Source organism: Lepisma saccharinum, chromosome 1, assembly GCF_977018435.1.
Source record: "Lepisma saccharinum chromosome 1, izLepSacc3.1, whole genome shotgun sequence".
In the NCBI taxonomy this organism is placed as follows: Eukaryota; Metazoa; Arthropoda; class Insecta; order Zygentoma; family Lepismatidae; genus Lepisma; species Lepisma saccharinum.
Genome location: NC_139229.1, coordinates 172,529,141 through 172,553,621, shown reverse-complemented (window position 1 = coordinate 172,553,621; position 24,481 = coordinate 172,529,141). Strand labels below are relative to the sequence as shown.

General features: G+C 37.0%; 1 protein-coding gene across 3 annotated transcripts in view; it reads right to left on the bottom strand.

Annotated features, from left to right (window-relative positions):
* Positions 1–1,394: 1,394 nt before the first annotated feature.
* Positions 1,395–24,481, bottom strand: part of LOC146004050 (uncharacterized) — a 39,160-nt gene continuing 16,073 nt past the window's right edge. For 2 of the 3 annotated variants that reach the window (XM_083142666.1, XM_083142658.1), the window contains exons 4-7: positions 23,525–23,693; positions 20,001–20,126; positions 12,956–13,040; positions 1,395–2,216 (exon numbers count right to left, since the gene is read on the bottom strand). In XM_083142666.1, the coding sequence (XP_082998792.1) occupies positions 2,012–2,216; positions 12,956–13,040; positions 20,001–20,126; positions 23,525–23,693 (585 nt within the window). In that variant the 3' untranslated portion in view covers positions 1,395–2,011. Of the gene's footprint in view, positions 2,217–12,955; positions 13,041–18,438; positions 18,696–20,000; positions 20,127–23,524; positions 23,694–24,481 lie in introns of all 3 variants that reach the window. The other variant, XR_014443888.1, reaches the window with a different exon arrangement.

Sequence of the window (24,481 nt, the reverse complement as noted above, 5' to 3'; positions counted from 1 at the left end):
TATAGTGTGTAGAGGTTTCACAATCCAACCATCCTCATTTCTCACTTGAGCTTTTGATCAACAATGGCAGCTACATACATAAAACTGGTAAATTATCTGGAAAACTGTTCTTTGAAGTTTGATGACTGATGAAATAAATTCCCATCTCTTCCAATGAGTTTTAGAATGTACATTATGTACGCTCTGAACTAGTTGATTTCTAAAATTAAAATTTTGTATCTACGAGTTTGTAAAAGTCGTTAGATGAAAAGGAGAAAGAAGAAACAATATTTGATGCAGTTAGATTTAACAATGAATTGACTGCCCGGGTTAATCCTCTATTCAACTAATAATTTCAGCCAAATATAATTTTGTTTTTGTATCTCAGTGGGAATAAACCAAGTTGGGCACTACTACAATGATATTCTGCTCACCATGAAGTGTGCAATGAGTAGAATGAGCTAAGCAGTGAGCACCCTTTATATTCTTATAATTCAGCATGATATTGTTTGCAAATCACACAAGAGGTAAGTTGATTGTAATGCACCAACAGTGGTTACAAGAACTTTTAGTGTTAAATCCTGCGTGGCTTGTGAATGTTGTATTTATAATATTCAGGTGTTACAACATGTCTAATGGTATTAAGCACTGCGAGGCTTATTTATTCCATTTCAAACCTTGTAATAATTGTATATTGCATGTTCCGTTAGCACACATTTATATTCAGTGTTAATCCGAGTAAGGTCTATGTGGATTCCATATGTACAATGGCCCAAAACTAAAAAATAGGTCCCTTTCCTCCCCAGGCACTTCACTGTGAGGAATAAATGAATGTTCCCTGCCCTCCTTTTGTAGATACCAGTTTGAGGAGCTGAGGTGTCATCAAGTGAACTTTGGTTAATAACGGACAGTATTAGTGGAGTCCAGTGTGTGCTACCATCTGTGAATGTGGATGTAGTGAACAATGTATCTCAAATACTGTGGTAAACGTAAAAAAATGTTATAACCAGCAAGCCTTGGGGTTTCCATGGAGTTCCAGTGCCACCGACTGGAGTAGCTAGCAATAAGGGCAAACTTTTGCAATAAACTAAGTACATTTGTTGTTGCAGGGTTGTGGTTTGACTCGAGAATGTTGCATGATTGACAGTCGAATGCCCCAAACTAGAAAACAGTTAAGTCATATTGTGTAATGACAATCAGTTTACAATGTAAGAATGAAGTACTTCAACGTATATTTAATGTTATCACAGGTTTTACAGAAATTCCAAATTGCAATCAGCGTAAAACTGGTTTTCACAAACTTCCCAGATGATCAATCAATAAAGTCAAATTTTTTTAACATAAAAGTATTATAATTTCTGTTTTTTCCTGCAGTGGATCTCCAACCACACCAAAAAAATTGAAACTAGTACATAATTATTTCTAAACTTTTATTAAAATGGAGAAGTATTAAACCTAATTTTTTTTATATATATTTATCTTCATACATACTCATGAACTTCTGCTGATACACCTTGAGCTATGTGCAACATATAATGAATCATTATATTTTACTTACATTATTTAAGGTGAACCGTTTACAACTTGCTAGTTTGTTTGAAAAATAAAAATTCATACAATAAATGTATCAGAGACTCAACACACTATAATAGTTAGAATCCTGACACTCAACTATCACATAAAACAACAATATATGAAATCACTTGTAACTGTACACAATACAAAATGAAGTTATGCAAGTCATGTTAAGTGTGTATCTCTGTGTGCATACTCATATGCACACATTCACATTAATCCTTGCACATTAACTGGTAACTTCTTTAATGGAAGTTTACTATGACATTCTCTTGTTCACTTTAACAAATACATAGTTAACAGTGCATCTACATACAACTCTCTCTGAGGAAGCAGTCTTAAAAAAATCTGTCCGATGTTAATCCACAATAAAGAAAAAAACGCAAACACTTGGAAAATATAAAATGAAAATCCTGTGGCAATCATCAGCATTCATCTCGGGAAGGGAAAAAAATGTCTAGTCCCAACTCTCTTCTGTTGGCTGATTCATGTACTGATCCAATTCCCTGTCCAAGGTAGATTTTGTGCTCGCCATGTACTCATCCAGTTGCATATCCAACTCTTCTCTCGTGGGGACCTTGTCTTGTCCCACCTGGCCCCTTCCTCTTCCCCTTCCTTGACCACGTGCAAGACCACCTCTCCTGAGACCACGTCCCCTTCCCCTGTTGGAAAAAAACCTATTAAGTAATGCATAACACTACGGTGGCAATATTCCAAATATTACTACAGGTTACAAATTTCTATGTTAAACTTTGCACAGTGCAAGATAGTCTGGTGAAACTAAATTCCTAACTGGGGAAATTTAATTAATCAAATTATAAATCCTGCGGGCTGCACCTTTAACACTATTTTATAATCAACTTAGTAGTAGTAATTCTTTTACTGCACCTGCACATTTGCAAGGCAGGTAATAATATGAGAGGGAGGAGTGAGGTTCACACAATGCAACAAGTTCTGGCTGATTCTAAGCCTCTACAGACGAGAGGTTTCCAGGCATGCATTTTTTAAAATGTAAAGTCATGCATCAAAAGAATTGTAGAACTATTTACCATAGAAAGGTGAGGTATTTCGCTTTTCTTCCCAATGGAAAGCCTTTCAACGGAGGTGACATTTATAGTCCCCCCCACTTCCCAAAAGCAAACGAGGACGAAAACTCAAATTTTCACAACAAAATCTTCTAGTCACTACGGTCACTACAAGTGAATTAAAAAAAAATAGCACTGTTACGAGGGTCACTATTTATATTTTGAGCCTAACAATGAAAAAACAGGAATTTGGCATTGAAAACTGCTTTATTGTTTTTCGAAGTATTCTCCTTTATGGTCAAATACACTTTTGCATTCGTTCGAACCATTTGTCAAAGCAGTTTTTCCAATCTTCTTGAGACACCTCCATAATATGGTTTTTGAACGCATCAACGGCGTCTTTTGCCGACGAAAATCGTTGTCCACGCAATTTATTCTTGACATTCGGGAACAAGAAGTCGTCATTGGGTGCCGAATCAGGACTGTACGGCGGATGACCCATCAATTCGATTTTTTGACTGTTCATAAAGTCGGTTGTTAGACGAGATGTGTGACAGCTGGCATTGTCTTGATGAAGAATGATCCGACGGCATTTGTTTGTTTTCCGTATTTGACCGAAGACCTCTGGCAAACAAATTGTTGTGTACCATTCAGAGTTGACCGATCTACGTTCCTCTAAAGGCACAGCTGCCACATGACCAGTTTTCCCGAAAAAAACAGGCGACCATTTGTTTCGATGTTCTTCGAGCACGAACAACTTTTGTTGGATTGGGTTCATCTTGAAACACCCATACAGTCGACTGCTGTTTACGTTCCGGCTCATATGCATATACCCATGATTCGTCATCTGTTACAATCTTATATACGTATTTTGAAGCACCACGATTGTATTTATTGAGCATTTGTTTACACCAAATGACGCGAGCGTCTTTTTGAGTTTTTGTCAAATTGTGTGGGATCCAACGAGAACATACCTTTCACAGCTAAGTGATCATGTAATATTTTATATATGCTGGTGGAACTAATGCCTATGGTTGCCTCAATCTCACAGTATGTTACATGACGATCTTGCAGTATTAGGTTTTGCACAGCATCAATGTTTTCTTGAACAACAACTGATTTTGGGAGTACCTTCGCGAATCTCGTCGGTGAGCGAATGGCGGCCACGATTAAATTCGTTATACCAGCCTTTCACAGTGGCAAAGGATGGGGCTTCATTGCCAAATGTGGAAGTAAGTTGATCGATGCACTCTTGTCTTGATAATCCACGTCGAAAATCGTAAAAAATCATCGCACAAAAATGTTCACGAGTTAATTCCATTTTATTGTTGTCGCGCAATCTCCAAGGCAACATAAACAACACAAATGAAGCTATTGACAAAACATTTGAAGTACGTTATGGTCAATAATGCCAGACGATTCCATGCAAACGTCAAATCGCGCCTAACTTCAATCAGTGTTGCCAAGGCTCAAAATATAAATAATGACCCTCATACCTTCCTACAATTGTGCTAAGTCATGTTGACAATTGTTAATAACTTACTCTGAATAATAAACCTTTCAGCATGTAGGTGTAAAATACACAGGACTAAAGCAGACATCAGAAAAAGCCGAAGAGGTCCAGGAGTTTGCCATGTAGGGTGTAAGCATGTCCTCCACTAATTTTTTACTTTTTCAGTTTCACATGTGCACAATCACAACCAGTGATAGTAAATTTTAACTCACTTCTTATAATGTCCTTAGGATTCAAGACTTGAGTAGTTTAATTGAGAATTAATTATGACCATTTCATTTATGAAGGAACATCATAATGATTTACACTTTCGAATGCCCAGCATCCCATGGTCTGCCATTGGGCTTGGCATGGCTGTCAATGATAGCTAGTACCTTACCTGATGGCAGCACTAGACAGAAGTAGGCCAATCAATATGAGCCACAGTTCATTTCCTGCATGACTATCAGTGTGTGAGTGGACAACATGGAAAGTGATCGGCAAGGACAGCACTGGATCATGTGGTTCCTTTGGAAAGAGGGGGTGAGTACAGCAGAGATTCACAGGTGGTAATTGCCAGTGTGTGGAGAACATGCACCAGCAGAGAAAACCGTTCTGAAAACAGGGTCACACATCGACACAGAAGAGAACCAGTTCTGGAAGCAATGTGACTGACAACTGCAGTCAATATTGCCCAAGTGGAGATGGTGATGCAGGACAGCAGGTGCATCACGTTCATAGAAATGGAGGCGGCTACAGGACTCGCCTGGATAACCCTGCAAGACGACATGCACAAGCACCTAAAGATGGGGAAGGTGTCATGCAGGCAGGTCCCCAAAGCCCTGACTGCAGCACGAAGACAAAAGCATGTGTACATGAGAATAGATTTTGTAGCGTTATGTCCAGGCTTGTGTCCAGCGATGACACATGGCTCAATTACCATCAGCCGGAGGTCCAGATGATGGACTGGAAGCACCTGACCACAATCTTTTGGAACACTGAAGGCATCATCATCAACTGGCTCTAACCAGGAACCTCGATTAACAGCACAGCATATGTGGCCACTCTCCACATCAGCAGCCAGGGAAGTGGGTGAAAGGTGCTCTTTTGCAACAAAATAATGCACATCGGCATACTGATCATCAAATAACCACCAGCATTGCAAACATGGGATTACATTTACTGCCACACCCACCATACCCCCTTTGACATAGCCCCCCCCCTTCCCTCAGACTATCACCTATTCGGGGCTTTGAAGAAAACCTTGCATGGCCATCATTTTGCCATCTTCAAAGATCTGCAAGGTCGAGGCGTGGGTGCCTCACACTTATAAAAAAAACTGGATCCAGGAGGGCCTGCTACACTCCTGACACAAAGTGTATTCAGTTGAAGGGACACTATATTACTACGTGGGCCGTTCAAGTCAAACGGGGACTTTTTTTCCCAGGTTTAAATAGACGCCTAGGCTGGAGGTTTTGTATGCAGTAGGAACTGGCAACTGTGTGCTGTTACTGGTAGGCGGCGCTCATTTCCCACGTTTCTGCATAGATCGTTATTCAAGATGGCAGACAACAGTGTGAATGTCTACATGGAACAGCATATTGTGATGAAGTTTTTAGTGAACGAGGACAGAAAACCTGCAGAAATTTACAGAAGACTTCAGGCTCAGTACGGTGACGAGACACTCTGTCGCAGTAAGACATTTGAATGGTGTAAGCGCTTCAAAGATGGCCGTACCTCTATTACTGACGATCCCGGTCGTGGTGGATCACAGCCCACGGCAATCATTCCTGGAAACATTCAGCGCGTGGAGCAGCTGATCCTGCACAATCGTCGCATAACCTGTCGTGAAATTGCAAGGGTGTGTAATCTGTCGTTAGGAACAGTGAACACAATAATTCATGATCATTTGTTGTTCCGAAAAGTGAGTGCACGGTGGGTCCCAAAGCAGCTGTCCGCTTTTGACCGACACAGAAGAGTTGAAGTCTGCAGAGAACTCAAGGACCGCTATGCCATGGAAGGCCAGGATTTTCTGAATCGCATCATGACATATGATGAAACATGGGTTCACCATTTCACTCCAGAATCCAAAAGAGCATTGATGCAGTGGAAGCATACGGAATCACCACCTCCCAAGAAATTTCGAACAGTTGCGTCTGCTGGTAAAGTTATGGCAAGTGTCTTTTGGGATAAACAGGGGATTATTCACGTTGATTTTTTACCCCATGGTGTCACTATCAACAGTGAGTATTACTGCCGTGTTCTGCGTGATGTGCATAAAAGTTTACGGAAGAAACGTCCGGGTTTCATCACAAAGGGTGTTCTCTTTTTGCAAGACAATGCACGACCGCATACTGCTCAACAAACATTCCAGGAAATCGGCTGGGAGATATTACCACACCGCCCCCCTATAGTCCTGACTTAGCGCCAAGTGATTTTCACCTGTTTGGACCCCTGAAGGAATTCCTTGGAGGAAAACATTTCAACACTGATGATGAAGTGAAGAATGCTGTCCTACAATGGTTCCGCCGTAATGATAAATCCTTCTATGCGGAAGCATTCCAGGCGTTAGTTAAACGCTGGGATAAGTGTATAACTGTAGCAGAAGGTTATGTGGAAAAATAAATCCAGTTACCACACTTTGAAATTTGTTCTTCTATTTTTTTTAAAAAAAAGTCCCCGATTGACTTGAACGACCTAGTATATTGAAAAAGTGGATGTATCTGCCGAGATGTAACTGATCTATTCGTATGTGAAAAACTAAAGTGTAATTCAACATGATACAACAATTGTAATAATCTTACACAATCACAATTAGCTTAATGAAATAAAAAAATGTAAACAAGAATAAAAAATCTGGCCATGATATGAAGGATCAAATCTGTTTTTAACAATTTTTTTTTTGAACATGCAGAAGTCAAAATACCTGAGTGTCGGGAAATCCTTTATGCTAAATCATCATATATACATACAATCCACAGCATGAAAATGTAAAATTTGGGAACATGGAAGCAAGGTTTCACTGGAATACACAGTGGTTGGTGTGTGTAATAATTATTTTAATTATTTAATAATTATTAAAAATAGTGTGGACTAACCAAATATAAAAAATTAAATTAGGTTATTATAAAAATAAATACATTTTATGGCGAGTCTTTCTTTTATTTTCTCTTCTTTTACACTTGTAAAGTGGAATGCAAAATCATTGTAAGGCAAATTCCAATTCCTATCATCATGTTGATTAACTTTGTTTTACACAAAGCAAGTTTCTCAGAGATTGAAACAAAATGCTAAACAAAACGTTGACAAACTCTGAACCAGTATTGTTGCAATTAACATACTTCACATATGTAGACATAATTATAAGAAAAAATCTGGTAATATGTATGTATACAACGCTACGTGTCGAAAGTAACTATATAAGTCTATCATAATGTCATAATATCATAATCAAATTATGGATTGCATTAAGGCTGAGCAGATACTGTGTATTTATTGGCCAATATCAATCACCATCAAAAAGTAAAAATTGCAGCTTGACCAATGCATTTTCAGGATTTGCGCATTTTGCAAAGTCTGAAGCCCCTGATTACCAATGTATGATATCGGCAGAAATTGAGTTCTCGGCAAAAATCCGAAATTTACACTGGTACCGATAATACTAGGGTGGCATTAGAGTTTTACCTTCTAATAAATTTTATATTTTAATTTTGTAAGATTCATTGAAAATTAAGTTAATGGATCTACATCACTGGAGTTTTTAAGATAAAATTATTGTAAACTCTCATTCAGAGGATCAACCTACCTAAAAATCAGGATTAGAACAGTACATTACTGAACAGACTATTCAACGTGACCAGGGTCCACTGTTGTATTAGAAATTAAAAAATGAGCATCCAAACCTGAAGCAAGTGGCAAGAAAATGCTTGGGCATACCTGCTGCCATCAGCATTCAGTGAACAAGTGTTCAGTGTTGCTGGACAGATTTGCTTTAAGACAAGAAGTAGGTTACTTCCAGAAGTGCCTCCAAAACTGAAGTTGAATTTGCCAGCATTAAATTTCCAATATTAAGAACAGGAATTCATCTTGCATTTCAAAGAATTGCTTGTGTACTAATTTTAATCTCTGAGAAAATATCTGTATATATATTTAATAAGCAATTAGAAATGTTTATAGCATATTTATTTTTGTCATGCTGAAAATAACATTCCATTTCTGTTGAATAATCTTATGTATCGGAATCAGTTAAATATTAGCATCGGTATCAGTTCCAAAAATTATCTGTGAGTACATCAGCATCAGTAAATATTCAGCTTCGTTACATCACTACCCTTTGCAAAAAGAAATAATCCGAGTCAGTGTATTAAGCCAAATACTATGGAGATAACTGTTCATAATAACTGTTAAAATAATTTAAATCCATAAAATCAGTACCCCATTGGTAAAAAAAAATATGATTGGTGTTAAAATCAAGTGCAAAGAACTGATATAACTATGCCACAATTAAAAAAGCTTAATCCATATCAAGTACAATTAAAACACACCTAGCACTAAAATCACTACTACACTATGACAGCTGAGGTTGTGAAATGGCACTTTGCACATAAATGGAAAAGACAAGTCATAAAGTACCAAGGAGGCTTATAATTGCTGTCTCCACCTATCAGAACCTCGAGTACTTGGTTGCAGGGTATACTACATTCAGACATATTTTAGGAAAATTAAAAATTAAGCAAAATAAGAACTCTAATAAAACGTTAAAAACCATAGTGGAGCAATGAGCAATGATGACATGAAGGGTGAGAGATAAGAGACGAGCCTGAGAATGAATGCTGTTTGGTGCTACTCAGCCCCTCCCATGGCTGACATGCCACTTTCACATAGCCCTAAGTGCATTGTGATCCTTTTGTAAAAAGAAAGAGAAAAACAAACCTGCAACCAGATACACCACAATATCATGTGTACTGTTACTCACCTGAAGAAGTCTCAAACAATCGAAATATTGAGTTAAAACAACCCGTGGCAGAAATACGAGGCATATTCGAAAATGATTTACAATAGCGGTGTCGTAAGAATACCATGCAATCTGCGGGCACACCTACTTGTAGGCAGATGGAATGATACTACAGTCCCGCAGAACTAACTTGAGAGAAATGGCTGCTCTGTGAGTGATGCAACTGCGCTCGAATTGGCTAGTGCGGGATACCTCCCGCTGTAAAGGGCCAACGGAAACTCTAATGTTCGGGCACGCGAAATGTTACCAACTGTTGAACGGACTCACGTGCAGTGACTGGTGAAGCAAGCGAAGCGGCAGTGCATAGAGGCTCGGTGTTTTCAAATTACAGATTAAAGGTAAAGACTAAACTGTTTATCCATTTATTCCGTAAGATAGAATACTTATAATGCTTATAATTTTCTTAGCATATCCTCTTAAGACAGTGATGTTTCCGTTACACAATGTACATTTTTCAAATCTCCCATCTCCCGTTGTCAGCTGAATGCCCGTGATTCGCGTGAGTGTCAAGCGTTCACTGTAGGTTGGTACTCCTGCACAGGGACTGCGAACCGAATTTGAACTCGAACTGAAACATGCTCCAGTTCGACTTATAGTTCGCACTCGAACCTGAAGTGAAATGTTTCGCTACATTCTGGTGCACCATAACCCTCCGTGTACTTTCAGTTTTAAGTTTTGTTTCAGAATAAAACTTCATAGGGAACAATTTGGTATTTTGGGGGCTGCCAGATCCAAATATTTGGAAATAGATAAGATCCGAAATGCCATTAAGGCAGTGTTTCTCAATTTTTTTTGCCTGAGAGTCCCCCTTGACATAATTGAATATTTCTGTGTACCCCCTGAATTCTCAATATTTTATATACCTAAAAATTGTATGAAATAAGTGTGAAAAATGACACCAAACACGAACTCATTGCTTCCAATACGCTACATAATAATATGGATACGTAGTTATTACTTCTGAGTGGCAATATGTTTGTAATTCGTATATCTTGGTTGTGTTTGGTGTCATTTTTCATATTTTATAGCCCAGATTTCAATTATAACAAAATAGATGTAATATTGTTACAACATAAAAAATTAACATTGTTGATTCAAATAGTCAGTAGGTGACTCACTAGTCACTACGTCCGTCCGGTCCAGTTTCAATTGCGTCACCACCTGTAGGAAGGGAACAGGAAGTATGTATTTTCCAACAGTGCCTTACATCGCATTGCATTCCCGTTCCCAACCAATCACGTGGCCTCCTACCCGACTGCCATGCCATCAAACTGTTTAAACCCAGGTACTTTAAATAACCCTGTTCATACAAGATATTAATCAAATCCACATTGGAATCGTGTTTTTCGCCACAGCTGCAGTGCAATTCAAGAAACAATTCTCATATCGGCATTGTCCAAGAGTGGTGGTCATTGGTTCTGCGGTCACGAAAGACGTTTGATCGACACACTGTCGGCTTAAACCACAATACATTTTCTTTCAATGGGTAACTGGGGAAGGCAAGTGCAAGGCACATTTTTCCCACTTTTCATTGTGGTTACTCTTGGGAGGGTGCATTTTTCCCACTTTTATTGCGAGAGCGCACTTTTCCCGGGTGCATTTTCCCGACACCGGTGGTTTTGGCTGCACCAGCCACCCAGGTAAGTGTGGAGTGGTTGTTCTCAAGTGTGAAGTTTGTAATGTCAGATTTGAGGTACAACCTTTCCTCTCCAACACTTCATGATCTCATGGTCTTGCGGACGAATGCTTTATAACAAAAGCGTTCTGATCAGCACTTGCCAGCCTTAAACCAAGATGAAAATTCTTTCAGTAGTGTTTACGAGTTCGTCGAGGAGGAAGGTGAATAGTCATTGTCTTTCATGCTCACATGTTTTCTGTCGTTTTTCATAATTCTCGTTTGGAAAGACATTTAAAAGATTAACATTGTAAGATTTATGTATGACCTAATTTCCTTTTTTATTCAAAATTTAAATAATAGATGTTAAAGTGCAAATACTATGTTACATACGAGGAGGAGGAACTCGTACTACAAAATTATGACATGTATCATTTACAATCAACCAAAGTTTGTGAAGCATATTTTTAAGTGCTTTTTCTTTAATCCATGGTTATTTGTAGGTGTGAAAATATCCATCGAGGATAGATGCTTATTGCATTTTTCATAAATTAACAGTTCATACACTATTTTATTTTAATTTTCTATTTTCAGGAATTCAGAAAACCAAACAAAATTATGTAATTACATACAAAAGAGTAAATGCCATTTTCCATAAATTGGAAAATTTGCTGCCATAGGAAAATCTAATGTGTATTAATCTTATTGATGTAGTTTTGCGTGAAAATGGACACACTTATGAAGCTAGCCACAGCTCACATAGAATTGTATCTGTTTTATTAACTACAATTTGGTTGCTGTACTGTGATGACATACGCTACTTTCATAAATGTATTTGTTTAACTACAATTTGGTTACTGTACTGTGATGTCATACGCTACTTTCAGAAATGTATGTTTGATTAACTACAATTTGGTTACTGTAATGAAGATACGTAACTTTTTTCACAGTTAATTTTCATCCCATTGTTTGATGCCATTTTGAACTGAATCAACTGAGGTAAAAGTGACACGGCGGATTCATATAAACTTTTAGTTTTCATTTCACAGATAATTACAAAAAAGTACAATTGTCAGTACAATGTGAGATACAGTTCTTAAACGAAGAAAATGTAAAAGTTACTCAGTATTTTTCTCGATCTCAAACATAGCAAAATGTGCCCAGATTCGTAACATTTGGGTCTGGATACGGTTTAAGTTCGAGAACTGAAAACTTTCATTCCGGGCCAAACCGGAAGTGAAAGTTCAGACCATCCAATTACAGTTCGGGTAGATAATACTCCGGTTTCGTTCCAATTTTAGTTCGAGAACTAAAAATGAACAGAAGGGTTTCATTCCGGGCTGAACTTGAAGTACAACCTCAAATCATTCTAGTTACGGTTCGGATAGATATGCTCCGGTTTCATTCCAGTTTCAGTTCGAGAACTGAAAGTGAATCGAAAGGTTTCATTCCGGGCCGAACTGAAACTAAAACCCCAGATCATTCCAGTTGTGGTTCGGACATATATACTCCAGTTTCATTCCAGTTTCAGTTCGAGAACTGAAAGTGAACCGAAAGGTTTCATTCTGGGCCGAACTGACACTAAAACCCCAGATCATTTCAGTTACGGTTCGGACATATATATTCCGGTTCCATTCCAGTTTCAGTTCGAGAACTGTAAATGAACCGAATGGTTTCATTCCATGCCGAACTGGACGTAAAACATCAGATCATTCCAGTTCTGGTTCGGACATATATACTCCGGTTTCATTCCAGTTTCAGTTCGAGAACTGAAAGGGAACCGCAATGTTTCATTCCGAGCCGAACTGAAACTGAAAGTAGGTTTCAACTGTAGTCCCTGCTCCTGCAGCGGCACCAGCAGCCATTTGTCTCAAGTTAATTCTACCGGACAGTGACATACTACTGCCAAAGAATGGGTCCGTGATGCCATTATGAAGTTACTAGAAAGATGGCAATCGCACATTGACCTTGGTGGGGAGTATATTGAGAGATCTGATGTATATTGAAACATGTTGCGTAATAAATAAGGTACAAAAAAAATTATTGTGAATCATTTCCGAACACCCTCATAAAACACAGTATGGTAGATCTAATGTGCGTGTGGTGCAAGACATGTTATAACTAAAGCCTGTTTGCAATATATCTCAGAGAAAGTAACCGTTGCAGTCAAGAAACTGTACTGAAATAGGTAATACTGTAGCAAATCATACTGATCAACAAAAATTACTACTAACACTAAACATTTTATTCACTACCTGAAAGAGCTATTCCAATTATTCCGTCCTCCTCTTTGTCCAAGTTTTCCTGCTCCACGAGCACCTCTGAGTCCACGAAGTCCACCTGAAATCGCAATTTTCCATTAAAATATGCTCACTGATATTATATTAATATGGCATACTTAGGAGGTATATCTACATAAATGATTGTTGTATGGGCAACAGTGCTTCAAATTAATGGCAAAGAATATATTTATTCCTGCACCAATTTTTCCAAGAGAGAGACCACAATTTGCATTGTAAAACATATTCATGTTGTGTTGTTCCTCATTTGATGGAAGCAGGTAGTTCTTTCCTTGGGATCTGGATGAAGGTAAGACATGCTCAATTACATTAGTTACATAAATTTACGTTGAACTTTTCACAAGTTTACATCTCAATATAATAAATTTACATGATAGGAGTGAGCAAAGGATTATTTCTTTCCCCCATATGTCAATGGTAATTGCTTGAGGTTTGTTATTGTGCTACCAAATGCATTTTTATCAATATGTATTATGTACAACAGGCAAAACATTTTTGCTTTTAGACTTCTCCAGGTTTTCTAGGCAATTTTGAAATAAATTTCCAGACTATATTGTGGTGTTGTAACAGCGCTAATAGGCATGTTCTAAGTGTTAACCTGCACTAGCACTTGATATTCCTACTTATAGAGGTTTTTGTGTAAACTAGTACTAACTATGTTTTTCTTTTGAGAGGTGCCTGCTATGTAAGTATGTATATATTTATATTGTCTTGCTGCACATTTTACTGATTTTCAGTCACTTGTGACAATCACGGTGTATCAATTATAAATCTGATGTCCTACAAAGGTGGCAAAAATGCTGTATAAAAAATGTTTTCCATGGAAGCAATCATGCTATATGTACAGTTGAGACTGCTTTATACGTAACTCAGTTCTGCATAATTTTGTTTTATACATAAATTACAGTAGGTCTTGGCAAAATATAATTTAATAACGTGTTAATTAAACCTCATTTGTACGTTATGCATTTATACGTAATTTGGTGTTATGCGAGGGTTACAGCAAAAGTCATGGCAACATTTTTTTTCCACGATAATGCGGGCCAGGCAAGAAATTTTAAAATATACAGTGGAAACCCCGTCATATACAATGTATTGTGAAGCCACTAGATGGCAGTGGCTGCCAAGATATTGAAACACAGACAAATCTTGTAGAAGCTTTAGGAAATTATGCTCTACCACACCGAACTGTTGCGAGGTGGGCAGCAGCATTCGGGGAAGAGAAGCAACTGCCGACATGGAACATTTGCAACGGTCATATATGGCACAAGTAGGAAATTGGAGCAGTAATTCCACTCGTCCCACTTCTTGGCAACAACAGCTGGAAATATCAAATCAGCAATGGCAATCAAATAATAAAACAATCTCGGACATCTAGGCAATATGCAAACGCTTCAGTCGCACGACAGATACTGAGTGAACGTGACGACGACGCTACGCAACTGACGTCTCGGCACTTATTCATATATGAGGGTTGTCCTTAGCTATATAGACACAATATATCTACGTATCTATATTATTTCACTTCTTTAACACACTCAGCTGCTGAATATAATAATCCCAGACTACCATTGACTTGTGGTGAACTTCAGGGAGGTTACTTTGACCTATCTTTTACTTCCGTTTTGCCCAGAAGATTGTTTTATTTCCAAACATACAATCGTATATTACATTCAGTTATAATTTACAGTCCAGAAATTTCCTTATTTAAAATACAGAATTTCCCATTTATGAATATTATATTCGATGAACCAGAATCCTAATTTGCTGCATGTCGTAAGAGAAATTTCGAATGTATGTGCGGGAAGTTGCTACATATGTGTGTGTTGCCAGGAGGAAGCCGTACCAGGGAAGAGAACCCTGTTGTCTTTGTCTCGGAAGACGAAGCTTACGGGCTACCATTCAATAACAAACAAAAACTTACATACGTGCCCCTTCCTACAGTATTGCGACGAAATGCATCATGACTTAAATTCCATATGGGCAAGCTTTATGCATATGAAAGTTACGAACTCTACCGGTTACTTGGGATTTGAAAACATTAGTAGGCTGAACTTTGCATAAAGATACACGTCAATGATGACATTGTCTATTAAAATGAAAGACATTGCATTACATATATCTAAGTTAGCTTCCTTGCCCATGTAAATCGACGTTGAATAAATTTTGAAGGAGGCCAAAATAAAATTAAACTATTTGAAATTATAACATTTATCCATAAGAATGAGAACATATTGGTCAACATTGACAAATGCATGTTCAATACTCAGGCGTCATTAACCTCAAAGGATTTCGGCCGATCCTAACCTGTTATCCCATATCATGATAAATTTCAAAGTATGAATTTACATGGCGACTATATCTATCTTTATTCCCAAGAGATATTAGAGATGTTTATCGTAGGGCGACACTGATGGAATGTGTGCAGACTGAGCTTTGCATCTACTTATATACCATCTTGTCATAGTATAATGTAATTCGCACAGCGCATGTTGCGAGTTTTCCAAATATTAATCAACCATAAATGTCTATCCGCACAATCCCAATATCAAAACTTAACTTCTTTTAAAGTTGCAGCAAAACCAAAATAAAATTGTACAAGGGTAAAGATTCATCTCTGTTAATAAAGACTAAACCAAAATTATTGCTCATTGTAACTTCAACCTTATTGAATGCATTACAGAAAAAAAAAGAACAAATTTGATCTTCCCATTGTTGTTAACAAGATCTATGACAATACAAATCAAACATTTTCTTAACAAAAGAACACAGATTAATATTTCGAATTCGACATCTGGTCGGAAAATTAACATTTGAAATATTACTTTAGGCTGTGTTTACACTTGCTGTTAACAAAATAGAGAAATATTCACAAATTATGAACCTAGTAATAATCTTTTCATCACTCAATTAACTCAATTAGTAGATCAAAATTATAAACACCGAAGATTCACAAATGCAAAATAATAATAATAGTAATCAATATAAAATAATTATGTAAAATTAACGGAACATGTATTAAGCCGTGAGTGTCATATCACGTTCAGGATAACATTTGTAATGAATGATTGATGTTTCTTATTTTGTCTTTTTCTCTATCCTGATATGTACAGATCACTATGTTGTTAAAATTCATACATTAAACTTTAGCATATATGGTGACCTTCCAATTGTATATTTTAAAATTTCTTGCCTTTTCTTTATTGTGGAAAAAAATAGTTGTCATGACTTTTGCTGTAACTCTCGTATGTACTAATTTCCATAAAGTACACTTGATTTGTATGTATCCAAGCTACAACAATTGACATTTCTTGTTACAAAAACACAAGGTTGAGTTTCAAATATCGAACTGGATAGCTGCGACACATTTTCTATTGTACATAATCTCAATATGAAGGTATACATGTTATAAAGATGCCGATAGCTGACATTTGCAGTGTTACATAATAAAAGCAGAACAGTTTTTCCTTCAGTGAACGTTTTCAGGTGCTACAGGTTGGCCATGGAGAACAGAAAACAGGAAAAGTTACACGCTTGACCCCAATTATTTCAAGCTGGTGCAGTCACTGAATGGGAGAGGAGGACAATCCACCTTTGGTCAAAATATACTAGCGGACTTGCAGGTAAGAAGTACAGTTCTCGTGATTCCTTACCACTAGTAATACAGGGGTTCATATCGATCTTTTTTCGGCACAGTAAGGCAGTGCTCACCAATCTTTACCGGTAGTGAGAAAACAGTACAGAACTATCTTTGCAAATCTTTGTCTAATTAACTACAGTTTTCAAAAATCTTCATCAAGCCAGTTCATCATCATTTTACTTCTACGTCATTGTTTATTATAACAACACAAAGTGTGCGCTCTTTATAGTAAAACAGTTTAATCACAGTGCCTCTACTTATAAATCCTATACGGAACTCAAACTTTCAACATAGAAGATGTCAGTGATAAGAAATAAGGTGTCTGTAATGTAATTTAAACGATTATTTTTCTCTGCCTATGATGCTCCCATCCGTGGGCAGTGATCATCATTTGTTTCCAACCAGTGTCGGTTGGGACTGTGCACCGTGATTTTCATTTGTTCCGCAATACCACCATGTATCCATTGCTCACATAAGTAAGGTGTATTAAACAAGTTTTGTCCAACACATAAAAAAAAAAAAAAGGGTCTTGATTTCTTGACTTATAGTAGTTAGGAATTTACAGCTGGCTTGTGTCTCAAGACCAAAGGTTATAGAATGAAATCGTCTATGATCTTTGGCCAGAACCTGGAATGCCTAGCCCGAACATCCACACCTGCATGGTTTTTTTTGTTGTACATGAATTTTCAGGTCATTACTTTATTTTTTAACATTCACGCCCACATTACTTTATTTTTTAACATTCATGCCCAAACACTTTAGAACGATTCGAAACCACCTATTTTTGTTATAATTTGTAACCATTGTTATAACTGTATCTTTAGGGCTGATTTTTCAATGTCCAGTTAATCTTTCTGTTAACTAACTGCCAGTTGGAGATAATCGCCAGTCCTAACCAGCACCGGGTTTTTCAATGTGAAAGTAACTGCCAGTTAACTAATCCAAAGTTCATTCTCCAAAACAGTGTGTTGGCATTTCTGAAGAACAGAAATTACAGGAAATCGATCTGCGCATCATCTGTTAGTATAGTTTCAAATTGCATCGATTGGCACACCGCCTGTGTTTAAATGTAGAACTACAAGCTCTCATGCATTAGGAAGCATGTTTCTGCGTTGGAATAAATTGAAAGAATGGCTATGTATCCATTCTGTATGATTATGAAATAACAGACTCCTCACAGAGTTTGGAATATAGTTTTATTGGACAATAGGTGATAGACACGGCCTTGGAATGCAACAACACATGGTATCTGTCTGGTGGACGTTCTCGTCTTTTTGCAGACATATGCCACTATGCCTATCACCTATTGCCTAGTATAATAATATTCCAAACTACTTGTGCCTAATGTAACAATATTTCAAACTTTTTATGCAGGGTGTAAATTTAAGGAAAGCAATCACTACAAATTTGGCTTTCTTTTAATAATGGCTAATCTCATATATCTCAAATGGTGTTGCAGAAGAAGCGTGAGGAAATTGAATCATTTATATTTCCTGTCTGTTGATGTAAATACTATTAATATGTACAAATTGTACATGGCTTTCGACTGCAAGCTTTGTACCATCTCTGTGTAATGTTTGTGTTGCTCGAGAGGGAAAAAAACAACTTTTTAGTGAGAACGCTTTGTAGGCAAACTTCTAGGTCATACAACTATAAAACTTGAAGTGAAGAGAACACACAATAAATCATTTTTTAAAAAAATGGACCAGGACTCAAACTCATATCACAAAACGCAACGAGCTCCTTAAGGTGGTGCCTCTAACCACTGCGTCAAATTACTGCTATAAGATTGGTGCACCTGGTAGAGTAGATACTCTTGTCGCAAATTCTCCAACACCAACTCGTCAAGGGAACTCTAGCAAGCATGCTGCTTAATTTCTCCTGTTTACTTGGACATTAGTTGATCTCTGCCAAACAAAATAGGTTTTCTTCTATAATAATTTAACTTTTTAGTGAATCGCATCTTGTTTAATCTGACGGTGAAGTTGTCGAGTGTGGAACTGATATCTCCATGAAGCAGCCATGTTTCTTCGCAACTTCCAGTTAGGCTGGTAACTGTAAGAAGAAGTAGCAGTAAAGATAATCGCCACCACACTTCCAGTTACGTGCTAACATGAACCTTCACCATACATTGAAAAACCCACCCTTAATCAAACTAAAAATAAATGTCTGATGAAGGGAGCGTGTGTTTTCCTGAAACGCCACAACAAAAAACTGTGTTTTTATGCTTGTAACAACCGTAGACTATAAGAGAAATAATTTGGCAGTGGTCAAGTTGACCAGCTTTTCTGCAAATTTCAGCACTCCCTGATTGCACACTGTTTTAACTCCTGAACGTTGACCTTGACAAATTTTACAAATCGTGAAACAAACTAATTGCTTTAAAGTTAATCTGCATGGAATGTAGAACACTTACAATAATTTATTTCAATAATTCTGATTTAAAGGAATTACAATGGAACCCCTATTTTACATTTTCTAGCATTTTAAGTTTTTTCAGCTTGGTCTCCTGAAAAACATAAAATCGAGGTTCCACTGTATTCATCTTAGAGACTGTGTTAACACGTTTATCTAGGCTATAGAATTGCTTTCTGTTAGCAGTATCTCTGTCTGCTTTGTGGTGGGCTTGGCTATTTTCAAGCTCTAGCAGGCTGCGCTTTTCTTCATGGGTTGACTTCAGGTTGGCCAATATAACACCAAGATGAAATTCAAGTATAATTCCTGGTTTTCAAGGAGAACTTTCCAAAAATTCAAGGGTACAAGCAGATGTCTTCTCTTCAACCTTACATATTACCGCCTCTCATCAACCGCACACAGAAACACACAAATATATTAACAATATAAAGGGTCTGTGTGATTCCAGTGTATCCAAAAATTCTAATTCAATTCAATTAAATGGTATATATTTAAAATATTTAATTTAAGGTGCAGAGTTTACACTTGCACTCCAATTCGAAATACATCTTCAAGCACAAATCACAATTGTTACGGGATATACTAATCTACGAAGTTGTATAAGAATTTCAAACTCAAATTTACCTATCAACTTCAAGATATCCTATCTTGCAACATTCTTCCGTCTATCAGCTAGATTGTTCTACAAAGGATGCTAACAAAGTAAACAGATTGAGAGAATTTTTTATGCAGCTTTCTTTTCCTTCCTCGGTAAAAATAAAAGTTAAACTGTGAAAAACTTGCCTCAGGGTATTTATAAATATGTATAAATTCAGTAGGATCTGGATTAATAAAAGTTGCAATTTTTCATGTCTATGGCAAAAAATTCACATATAATTCCAATTCAGTGCTACTTAATTTGGGTACATATGGATTAAAAAGTAGCGGAATAAAATGGATCGTTACCTCTGCCTCTTCTCGGTGACCTGTTTGGAGACGGATTCCCGAATGCCCTCCTCAGACCTCCACGGAACCTTTGTCCAGGATTACTATCTTCACCACGATTGAGAGATAGAAGGCTCTGGCCTCGACCTACAAGAGAAAGAAAAAATAAATAAAAAGAGGGGAAATACTACATGCATTAACTCAGTTTATGATTGGGTTAATGCAAACCAACTGACTATAAATTCATTAAAATAATTTGTGCTAACATTCTCTAGGCAGGAAAACTTCAAAAATTTTAATTATTTTATCAGTAATAATTTCATCAAACATGTGAAATCCATGGAAGATCTGGGCATTATTTTGGACAAAGGCTTAAAATTTTAAGATTATATTAATCACATTATAAATAAAGCAAGAAAGCAATGTACCTTTATTATAAAACAATGGAGTTGTTCAAATAATTTACAATTTCTAATTTTAATGTTTACAATGTTTGTCAGACCTATAGTGGAATACATTATTCCGATTTGGTATTACGCATGTAGTGCTAAGATGAAACAATCAATAGAAAAAATGCAAAACATAATTATCACATTTTTATATTACAAATTCAAGCTATTCAAATACTATTATGAGTATGATAACCTGCTTAAACAACCTAGAAATAGACTTGATGTCAAGAGCTGAAAAGCGAATAAAATCTTATATGGAAGGTTCTTTGAAGGGAAAATATGTGGTGCCAAAACTCCTTCACATGATATGGCTTAAGGTGAAATCACACAATTTGAGAGGAAATAGCAAATTATTATGTCTTGATAAGAACTACAAAAATAACAAGTATGTTCTGTATCTCATAAACAGTTATAATTTGAATACCGAGAGATAGTTGTTCATACAATTTTCAACTTCATATACAACGATAATTATTTAAGAATTCTTTTTAGACTTTTATAGTTCAAAATGTATCAACTGTATATTTTTAATGCATTTTTAAAATTTTTGTATTTTTAGGTTATGTTTGCTAAATATTTTGAAATATTCTCTTGTCCAATACTGTGGTTTTGGGTACCTTGTAACTTGTTATACGGCATAGGCTTTTAGAAGGAACATGAGTTCAGCCAATACGCAGCCCTGTTGCCAAACCAACTGCTAGCGGAAGGGAAACACAGAGAATTTGTTGTGTCCAATATTCAACATTTTATATATAATGCATGCACATGATATTTGAGTACAATGAAATATATAGTGAAGAATTCTACACAGGATTATATCATATCACTGCAGCGTATAACAGAAACTAGTACCTGAAAGAAGTTTGAAGGTATTTATTATAGAGGAACTGAAAGGTCATCATCATCGCTCTCGTTTCTGTTTTCTGGCATGTCTCCCAGGAGATTTGAATAGGGGTTCACCGATTTCTGTAGTAGATACTTTACCCTGTTTTATAATACGCAACACAGTATGCACTCATACACCACACGCATCAGTCATAAGTTCTAGACTCTGAGAAAACACTGTTTTAGCACACACTTCTTCCGAACGCCAATTCCTTCAAGGAAGAATAAGCTTTAAAACTAAGATTTGTCTTGCAAACATAATATGAGTATTTTACCCTTGGTGCCTGTACTACTAGGTTTCGAGAGCGACATTATTAATTTGATTTGATTTATTTTACTTCGCTTTTCTGTCACTTTTGGCTAATTGCGAAGATGGGAATGAGTGATGATATAATGAAGGGGAATTCATAAACATACATGTCCAGGCCAGCATTCGAACCCGGGACTCCTGGCATCATAGCGCAATATGCTAACCACTCCACCATGGTGCCGGCGTGACATTATTAAATAACACTCGCGCAACACCCACACTATTGCACAACTATCGAATATAAGGGCTGTATTGCACAACACGCTACAATGCCAGGAGTCCCAGGTTCGGGTCCCGGCCCAGGCATAGGTGTTTGTAAGTGTCCCTTCATCAATTTCATCATTTCATCACCCATCCTCATCTCTGCAATTAGCCAAAAGTAGCAGAAAAGCAAACTAAAATAAATCAAATCATTTAATCAATCGATAAGGGCTGTATTGAATCCTCTCACAACTGTTCTTCGTGCCGTACGAGTAAAATTATCTTACACCGCCCTTGTTACGAAAACGCTGACCTCAAAACTGACCCACACTCACAACGTTCGTGAATGCCCACGACAATGAAGGTCCTTGTGCATATTCAGCCAAATTTGACACCCATAGCTTTACCAAAACACAACAACTCAGTGGGGTCAACACGGTGGCAATGGAAAAAAAACAAGAAAAAACAAAAGCAGACTCAACATGGAAGGAAAACAAAAGGATCATTGTGTATGTGTGTAGAGACGTGTTGTTTCCCTTGTTTCTTCGAGAAACGATAACTCCGGCTGTAGGCGACGGAAATTCATGGGGCTTGGACAGCCAGGTTCAAAATGTCGTGCCCCATCTTATGATGAATCTTAAAGTAGCAAGTTTTATGAAAACTTCTTGCACACAATAAAAATACAGAACATGGCGTTTAACTTGCACGCTGCAGTTTCCTAACTGTACAACGTTACACTCCTGTCATTGGCTGCTCGCCACGCACAACCTCTGCGTGGCTCCGCTCGATATCGCTTCTAAAATCGTGTGTCATATAATCGATTTTTTGTAATACTGCTGTACTAAGGCTGAAAAGCTGTTCTCGGCAGTTTATGTTTAAATAAATAAATAAAAATAAATGTATCCTAAATCAAAGCTAAATACTATTTAAACAGTGAAATATCAAATAGCATCAAGCAAAAACTACATAGTTGAACAGCCTTTTGAAGGCCAAGCTCTGCCTAGTGGGTTTCTATTGAGATGCATGGTGAGCATGCTGAGTTCCATTAACTCTGGAACAACACTGAAATTTTGAACTTTCACACCAGGGATCAAACCTGGAATAACTCACATGAAAGACTACAGTACTAAACATTTGGCTACATGGGAGCTCTAAAGTTTCATAAGAAGGATGGAATAACATCAAGAAATAAAACAATTTAAATAAAGATACTGTAGAAATATGGCAATTGAGCAATAAAATCTACTTACAAAGCTAAAACTGGTGAGGACTGTGCATGATCCATTTAAAAGTTACCTGAGAATATTTTAAATTTCAAAGGGCTGTCTTGCCACGTTTAGCTTTTAAAAGTTAACTGCTTGGGTAGAACATGAATATAAAGACTCAATATAGAGTACAAAATGTTACATTGCTTTTTATCATAGATGCATGTAACAGAATGGTTATTTTGGCTCATTATGGTCACAAGGTTGTTCAGAATATGTTAAAAACTATTTACAGCAAACCAGGTAAACTTTTGAAGTTGTTATAGGACCTTTCAGGTTCTAATAAAGAAACATTCTAGAGGAAGTTCTAGTTTTGCATCTATATTACATAAAAATAAATTATTATCTTTGTTGGGCTAATTCAATCACTGGCAACAGTGAGTATTACAAACGTGATGTAAAATATACAATCAATGAGTCGAAATGACTCACTCAAATTTCCCCGCCTTGATCCTCTGAGATTCCTGAGTCCTCCCCGAATTCCTCGTCCTCTGCCTTGTTGTCCTCTACCCCTGGCTCTGCCAAAGCGTCCTCCATGATTAAGGGTAAGTCTGTCTTTGATGCTAGTATTAGGTTGCCCAAGTCTCTGGCGCAAACTTTTCTGTTGGACAAAATAAAAGAGAAATTATGGCAACATTGTTTCTTACGAAAAATGTACTTAATGTACATCAATGTGGAGAAATATTTTGATGAACAGAAAGATGTGATGCAAATCTTAAATTTGCATCTTCATTAGCTATATGAAATAGCTTGAGGCACACAAAATATATCACCGAGTATAATACAGTTTCAAAAGTTACACCCCATTTTTTATCGCATATAACATGAAAACTAGGGGATATATTCACACGGAGTTTCTAGTATTATGAAGACAAATGAATTGAGATATTATACCCAGAAATGGCATTTCTGAAAGGATTCTTGCTACCTGGTTTGACTTTTCCACTCTCCACTCCAACTGTACTGGTATAGCAGGATTGTCTGCTCAATGGGGGGATCTAAGCTCATCATGATAACAAAGATAACATGCCACAAAAATGTCATTTTTCAAATATTGCTCTTCTCAAACCCATTAAGTGTTTCACATGACCCTATTGGTTGCAAACCACGGACTGCCATGGAGCTAGTCTAAAAACAGAATGACCCTGCTGTGATTTCTTATCCACTTTTCTTTGCCAAACCTGGGATTCTATTTGCAGGAAACTCTGATGAACAATTACAGAATTTCACAAAAGCTGTGAACTGGCATATATATATATATATAAAATAATAAAAAAAAGGGTCAGGATGTCCTATGTGATGAAAGTTAGGGTTGCATGACTTCTGAAACACTCTGTTGAAAAGTTGTGAAAATTGCAGCACAACCTGGAATTAAACATTCACATGAGG